Source organism: Egretta garzetta, unplaced genomic scaffold, assembly GCF_000687185.1.
Source record: "Egretta garzetta isolate BGI_Z169 unplaced genomic scaffold, ASM68718v1 scaffold26, whole genome shotgun sequence".
NCBI lineage: Eukaryota > Metazoa > Chordata > Aves > Pelecaniformes > Ardeidae > Egretta > Egretta garzetta.
Genome location: NW_009260070.1, coordinates 1,083,426 through 1,091,730, shown reverse-complemented (window position 1 = coordinate 1,091,730; position 8,305 = coordinate 1,083,426). Strand labels below are relative to the sequence as shown.

Below are 8,305 nucleotides of genomic sequence, written 5' to 3'. Positions count from 1 at the left end.
CTGAGTAAGGCACTGCCCAGCTACACAAATCTGGTAGGGATCTGGCTGCGTGTAAAGAGGTTCTCTCACATCAGCCACGCAGTCCCTTCCTTCTAAGAGGGTCAAACAGCCAATATCGAAACTGTTTTGTTGCAAGTCTGGGTCAGCACACAAGGTTTTGACTATAGCTCCTGAAGAGCAAAGACAGCCAGCTGCCTGCCGTTCCACAACTGTTTTACGGGTACTATAAACGAGGTTACACCAACCTCCTCGCACGGTACGAAAACTTTTCTTCCTCATCTCTTACAAGACCAAAGAGAGAGGAAAGAAAAGAATAGAAAGCACTGCAAGTCAGAAGGAAATGAAGTGAAAACGCAATGAAAAAGCACAGATGTTGCACAGATGCTGCAGAGGCTGGTAACACGTCTCACGCTGGGGAAGCATGAAGGAATGAAATGGTTCTCGTGGCCATCCTATCGCTCACACCTCTGGTGACAGCAACCCGTGGCACAGGAGAGGGGCAAGCTTCACTGCAACTGGTGTTACTATTCTTGGGAGGACTAAAAGTACAATATGTACTGCGGATCCATACCCCGCACGGTGACTTGGGAAGGTTTCAGCCATGGCAGGTTAGAACCACTTATCTACTTCACCGGGAACCATTTACTTCCTAAGAGCCATCCAAGGTCACAGACAGCTTTGAAATGCTCTGCTCTTGGCAGTAAATCAACTCTCTCAAGTACAACGACAACATCTTGTATCTTCCACAAGAGAGATGTATTTGATGGAACAGTTTTACTACCTCTTCTAAAGGCAGCCTGGCAGTTCGAAAGTGGAAAAAATAGAAATAGCATTGGTTTTACTCACAAGAATAGGAGTAATGCTTGCTCTAGTTAACATTTGTTTTACAAGTCTGTATCTGTCATAAAGTGGCTTCACAATATGTCTTTCTTCTCTAGTAACCTAAAGGCAGAGAAACCACAGAATTAATTATACCAGTCACTCAATAATATACAAGCAAACACAAAGCGGTATGCTTCTCGTGCCAGGCCACGTACATTCCAATTAGGAACATAAAACTAATTTAAACTGTGTGTATGAAACGGGGTTTATGCAGATAAAGGGGAATAAGTGGGTGCTTTTCCTCCTCTCTTTTCTCACTTTAACTCCCTACATTTTTCAGGAACAAGTTTTAAAGACTTCCTGAAAGTTAGGGGACCTTCAGTAGAATCTTTAAAGACCCATGGAAAAGAGGAAAAAAGGGACCAAGAAGTGGGGGAGAAGACTGTGTGCCTAGCAGTGATGATGATTCTACAGAAATGACAGGGGAAAAAAGAAAAAAGATGAAACTACAGAGAGATTTTATCTGGTATCTGATTAACTCTCAATTCTTGGCGACTGCGTAGTCTTAACATAATAGGTCTTAAAGGCCATCCTGACCAGCTACTGGCTTTTTCTCCCTAAGGGGACTGTAGAATCAGTGCCAGTATCTCCAAGACCATCATTCTTCCTTGGCTTTTAGACTGAAAGGCTTGGTCAGACTTATACAGCAGTGCTGATTATAAAACTTGTGTGCCAAGACCAGAAGGCTGACAGAATAGTAACTGGAAAGATCTTGTGATGCTGATCACTGTCCGAGATAAAAATCCAGAACTTTAGGCACTAATTGCTAGTCACTTACTCTGACTTCCATATCTCCAATTATTTAGGATACATGCCACAGACTTGGGGTGGGGGGGGTGGGGGAGATAACAAGAAAGTGCCTTTTCATTTCTTTGTTTTTGTGAAGTCAGAATAACATCTCAGGCCTTCTCCCAGGAAATTCAAGAGCATTGTTCATTTCTAAGATTTCTCTTTGTTTCAGACACATAAGGCACCAAACGATACCAATCACTTTGCAAACTCCAGTAACCTACTGATCTGAGGAAAATGGGCCTATTAATGCATGATTTTTTTTTTAGAAGTCAATGTAGTAACTTCCTCTGATGGCAACGTGGAAACCAATAGATAATTCTGTGTTTTGCAGAAGAAAACACCCCACGCCAGCATTAAATTCTGGCGTTACTACTGCACAAGAGTTACTGTTGTCTGTGCATACATTAATATAGTCTGATGAAGTAAACCAAGTATTACCGGTCGTCCATGTTGACTTTCATAATACAGGAGGCTTTTCTGGAGAGTTGTTTTCTCTTCTACCAAGTGGTCTTTTGTCATTTTCTGTCAGAAGAATAATTTACATCTAATCAAGCACAAGTCACTTTAACAGTTTCTCTGCATTATCAGCTATACAGATGCCTTAGCCGAACTTAGCTTAGTTAATACCATACATCCCACCTTCATCCATTTAAAGCTGTCCAATATTGCCAGCACATACTTGTAAATATTTTAATAAAGAGCGAGCAAGGAAAATGTAGTTCATCTTGATCATTTCCCCACAGTCTGTGAAATACGAGGGCTAGACAGAGGCATCATTTTGTCGATAAGGTAGTATCTGAAGTGTCTGACAGTGCTCTAGGTCCCTCTGTTACTCTTTTAGAAATAGCCTATCCATAACCTTATGCTTACTTTTATATCTTCTGGCAAACATCTCTCAACTCGTTTTTCCTTTAATCTTTTCAAAATGAGTTCAAGTGTAGCTTCCTTGCTGGGCTTCTTCTCTTTCTGTACAACCCGCGTCTCATCTCCATTTTCTTCATCCTCTTGGTCAAGAGAGGAACCAAAGCTTTTTGGAAGAGTGTTACTTCGTGGACGTGTTTGAGGTATAAATTCTCCATCTGAGCTCCTCTGCTTTGCATCTGAAATGAGAAAAACTGCTCAATCCAAAGGTTTAAAAGAAGTAACTCTCTCAGTTCAACTGCAAACAAAGGAACTTAATGATTTGCATGGGCAAAGTTTCTCTTCTAATGAACTAAAACCAAAGCCAAAAGAGTAATTTGATTTTGATTTTTTAATAGTTCAGAATCTAGAAATGAAACATTTTTACTGTTCTGTGGAATTTTACTGAATGATTTAAGCCACTTTAGTCATGTAGATAATTTGTGTTTTTAGAAAACAAGGAACTGTCGCATCCCTTACCTTTTATTTGCTTTCTCAATTTGGTAAGTTCAGTCATCCACTTTAGAACTTTTGGATTGGCTGCAATATCACTATAGGAGGGCTGAAAAGTAATATAAACAAACTACATTTTATGAAAACAAACACACAAAGATCTTGTTTATAAACAGTTCTTTCAAGATTCAGTAATATTTATAGAAGTGAATGTGACTAGTAGCATGGATGCCACTTAGTACCAATCAGACCTCAGTGCCAACGTAACAGACAACACTCGTGAAAATAAATGTGAAACAAGACATCAGAGGTTGAACCAGAGTGGCCAGATGCTTCTGTGCCTCCACATATCTCACCTGGTACCCCCTCAGCCTCATGGCACAAATGCCACTGTCTACCCTTCTTTGGGCTCAGGCACCACAGCACATTTCCTAGTACTGCTGCTGCTCAGTTTACTTTTGCAGACAGCAGCACGTAACAGAATTCTCACCTGTGAACCCACAGTTCTTTAGCGATGTACTACAAGAAGTAGCTTAGGTCCACCGTGCAGTCATTCATTCAGAGTAAAAGCAGAAGTGGTAACTTACTTTACTGTTTTTCTCTTTTTCAAATTGTTCCTCAAATTGCTTTATTTTTTTCTGTAATTTCTTGACAAGCTGATAAGGTGTCTTGTCTTCCCTTTTGTCATCTTTCGAGCTAAAGGATGCTCTTCGTGTTCTGTATCAAAAACATTTTTAAAGTGTCATTTAAATAATTAAATGAGTACAAACAACACATATATTTGAGTAACAGATTACTAATTTCAATTTTTTTTCTCCAGTTCATAATCCATTCTTTTCAGGTTTCCAGTCAGAGCTACTGACTTACTGAATCGAAATGCTTTGATCTGCTGCCTTCAGAATGTCGTTTGTTATTTTTTCCCCTCTCTAATTTCAGTAATACCCCTAACAGAAAAACAGCATTTGAGATTCAAGTATAATAAACTAATGCACTGTTAATTACATTGTCATTATAACAGCTCAGATCTTTCTGGTGTCTAGGCTAATCTAAGTTACTGGATATGCAGTACTCAAAACACTGGGCAGAGAATAAAGCCTAGGCTAGAAGCTACCACTGAACTATCTTAGAAATTAGGAAGCTCCACGTAACTGTCTTCGGCAAGTTATTAGATACTTACCTAAAAAACATCTACACCACCTCATCTGTTGTCCTTACTAATGCATTTCTAGGAGTATGTGATTCTGGTTTTGAATTATCTTTTGCACTTCCACAGCTCCTTGACATTTGCTGCTTGTGATTTGAAGACTGACCACGAGAAATTTCAAGTACACTTATTACACCAGGTGCCTAAAAGATCCTTCAACACAGGTAGGGACATCTACCGAGTTCAAGTTATTAGAAGTATTAATCTAGTAGTGTAGCTCCTTACTAGCTTCAGAAAGAGAACAGCTATTACAATCAGCACGTTTCTGCCAGTCAGTCTTCTGCATCATTTTAACAGTACTTGTCAACTATGTTCTGCATCAATAAATCTCTGTCAGACAGAGAACTGGAGATTCTGAACTTGGTCTTTCCTCTTCCAGATTTTCTCACTTTTTATTTCTTTCCGTAACAAGCATGGAAATACTTCTTAAATTCCCTTTCACAGGAACAGCAGATGACAGTACAGGTCAAGGTTCTTTACAGCTTTGGAGGGTCACACTGCCATGTCACACAAACAACTTGCAGCTGGTTTAGTTACAACTCTACTTTCACACGCTGGGTTAAATGAGCTCGAACCTCTAAATCTGCAGAAGACCTGCACTAAGAACCCCAGCTCTTCACTGTACTGCTATCCCACGCCTCTCCCTCTAACAGCCGACACTTTCCTCTAGCCCTTCTGAAAGCAGGCTTTCCACAGCCCAAATGAAGAATCTGCCCAGACCACTGCTGCACACTTCAGTTGCAATGGTCTGTATAACCCGGCTCTCTTTACTGGGAGTGGATGACATGCTACGCAAAACAAACCCAAAATTATGCAACAGGAAAATAGATATTCATGCTACTGAAAAAAAGAAAGCCCAAACTTACATAAAAATCGTAAGCCAGCAGTCCAGTAAAGACTTGGTAAACAACAGATAGAAATACTGCCTTCAGCCCAGGAAGTGCCATCGCAGCAAGTTGGCAGGAGCCCTGACCAAATGCCAGGGAAATCTTGCAAGCTCACCCTTTTTTTACCCTCTTCCCCTCAGCTTCTGCCAGCAACCACTTTGACAGACACGATACCGTCCCAGATGAACCTCTGGCCCGACACACTTAAGGCAGCTCCTGGGCAGGCAGAACAGCCAAATGACCATATTATGCTTCATTTGACCTTGGTCTTCAATTAATTCGTATCATGAAAACCCATGAGGTTCTTAAACAGCTCTATTTTCATACTGCCAGTAACATCTCCTGTCCCAACACCCACTAAGTTGCATTAAAATACGCACCTAACGAAAGAAAGTGCTTTGGATGAAGAATCTAACGTTTCCGGATCATGTAAGAAACGTTGGCTTTGCCCAAAATCCAGACTACGATGTGACAATATAGGATGACAGTCCTCTTCCAATGGATGGTTAGTCATCCTTCCAGCCTGCGGGGAAAGCTGAGCTTCTCCAGATTCACTGTCCTCCTGCCAAGATTTGAAAGCAGGAAACGGATCTAGAAGATAAAAGAGGGACACAAAATGGTACTTTTCTGTTAACAGAATTAGAAACAAGAGCCAAAGGAAACAAAAATGCGTACCCAATGCTTAGTCTTGTATGCTATAAAGGATGTGGTGTCATACACAAAGTGAATAAAAGCATTGAAATACATCAGAAAGCTACAAATTCTGTCATGTAACAATTGAAAGAAAAAGGTACCGAAATGAAGTATGCACACTAGGATCCCTTTTTCAAAGTGTTTCTTGGGAGTATGCATTGCTGAACAGTTCAGCAGTGTAAGAGCCTTATTTACGTATCAGAAATCCGAACTTAGGAATGAGCCTTATTTACGTATCAGAAATCCAAAGTTAGGAATGTATTTACTGTCCGTTGCAATATTTTGCTGTGGAAATTAATTTTCATACCTTACACATGTACTTTGAAAGACTGTCCTCTTGGTTTTGAAGAAGGTAAGCCTGACAATACCTCTTTAGGTACAATACCCATTTGCTTAAGTCTTTTTAAAGGAGCGTTGTGGGGCTTTTAAGTTTAATTCCATCTTGACACCACTGAGAAAAAGAGATTTCTTAATTTGTGGAAGGTGATTTTTTTTTTTTTTTTTTTAGGTAGAGGATTCCAAAACAATCAATTTTTTAAAATTCCTATTAAAAATTAGCTGCTAACATCCTTTACAGTTCTCAGATATGGTTTTCTTGCTGTCTAACAAAAAGCTGACATGGCCTTCCAAGCACTTCAATTGAAAATCCCACCCCCCTTTTCCTTTCAAAGAATTGCCTGTATTTTCCAGTTCAAATCAGAAATTTGAAAACTGGGTTCAAAGTGTGCAGAACAACAATAAAACCCACAAAGTAATCTTTAAAAAAATAACCCTTGTACCTGCTTTCCACGGTACATTTACTAAAGATTATTGGGATTTTTTTGTTTTGTTTTTAAGCTATAATCTTGCCTGTTTACACAGGACAAGATACAAGAAGGGGACCTTCTAGAAAAAAGTAAACAAAAAAATTGCAAATCAGAACATTCCCAAGATTAAGGGACAGCAGGTGAAGGGTTAGTTAGAAAGCAAACCATAAACTATCAAAAGGCAGATAACTGAACGTATGGCGAACCATACTTACCCTCCCCTTCTCTCTGCAGATGCATTGTTTTGAAATCAATGAGGGGAAAAGTGATAGGGCATGGCGCTAATAAAATGAAAAAGAATGGCAAAAATACTAAAGTGAACACACAGCACAGTCAGAACAAACTATACATAACATGTAAAGCAGGAAGATACAGTACCAGGGGAAAACATCCCATCTTTTGGGCCAGGCCCTGAGCACTCTCAGCTCCCACACAATTTCTGGGGCAGGTAAGGATGCTCAGTCCTTAGAGGATTTGAACTTTTTACTGAGAAGGTTTGCAAAGAACTGACACAGGAATAGTAAAGATTTCTTGTCATTTAGTGTCTCATGCATCCTCACATTAACAAAAGACAAGTTCTGGTTTTGCTCACAGGTTGTAAATAAAGATGGTGGTGATTTCCAAAAAGCAGGACAAATGCAGAAGACACTCAGAAATACACATTAACTGATCTGCATTGTTGCCTTAAGCCAGCAAGTGTTTGCTGGTCACTTTTAAGAACTCTGCTGGTTGCAGGCCTTTTAAGTTTTCTACCATATGGGCTTTAATAACCCAAATCTTGTTCCAAAGATTTGGACTAGTATAGATTTCTTTACAAAGCCGATCTACTTCAATGGAATGCCAAAAGGACTTGCAGTGCCTTGGAAGGCTGAGATCCTAATAACCATTCTAAACAGGACTGAAGAATACCCAGAGTTAAAACACTTTGCAATGAATTAACACCTCTTGGAAAATATCATGATTTTACTAACAAGAAGCTTAGAATATAAATTTATATACAGACATGCTACTTTCTCTTCAAAGTAAGGGTCATAAAGCTATTTGGGTAAGTAAAACCAAAGCAACTTTTTATGAGCAGATTTAAGGAAATAATGAAGACAGAAGCCACAAACTGTCTGTGAATACATATTAAATCAGATTAACACAAATAGAGGATGCAACAAAACGTAATGTGCAAGTAAGCAATTAATACACATAAAACACTGAGAACATAAGCAGGATTTCTTTTTTTTTTTTTTTTAAACTTTGTCTAAAGTTATTCACTTGGGCAACAAGAATGAAAATCTGGATTCATTGTTTTTGGATGCCTGCAAATCAACTTGTGCATAGAATCATAGAATCGCTTTGGTTGGAAAAGACCTTTGAGGTCATCGAGTCCAACCGTTAACCTAACCCTGCCATCCCACCACTAAACCCTGGCCCTAAGCACCACATCCATCCTTCTTTTAAATACCTCCAGGGATGGGGACTTGACCACCTCCCTGGGCAGCCCATTCCAGAGCCTGACAACCCTTGCGGTGAAGAAGTTTTTCCTAATGTCCAACCTAAACCTGCCCTGGAGCAACTTCAGACCATTCCCCCTCGTCCTATCGCCCGTTACCAGGGAGCAGAGGCCGACCCCCACCTCACTACAGCCTCCTGTCAGGCAGTTGTAGAGGGCGATCCGGTATGACACGACATACAGCTTG

The 8,305-nt window shown here is 40.0% G+C and overlaps 1 protein-coding gene across 3 annotated transcripts in view; it reads right to left on the bottom strand.

Moving 5' to 3' along the window:
* The window catches only part of FAM13B (family with sequence similarity 13 member B), a 40,549-nt gene that overhangs the window by 5,880 nt on the left and 26,364 nt on the right, over positions 1–8,305 (bottom strand). The window contains exons 14-20 of one of the 3 annotated variants that reach the window (XM_035896695.1): positions 6,833–6,898; positions 5,499–5,709; positions 3,615–3,744; positions 3,055–3,136; positions 2,545–2,774; positions 2,113–2,196; positions 847–942 (exon numbers count right to left, since the gene is read on the bottom strand). In XM_035896695.1, the coding sequence (XP_035752588.1) occupies positions 847–942; positions 2,113–2,196; positions 2,545–2,774; positions 3,055–3,136; positions 3,615–3,744; positions 5,499–5,709; positions 6,833–6,898 (899 nt within the window). The remainder of the gene's footprint in view (positions 1–846; positions 943–2,112; positions 2,197–2,544; positions 2,775–3,054; positions 3,137–3,614; positions 3,745–5,498; positions 5,710–6,832; positions 6,899–8,305) is intronic. The other 2 variants (XM_035896697.1, XM_009641219.2) reach the window with 2 other exon arrangements.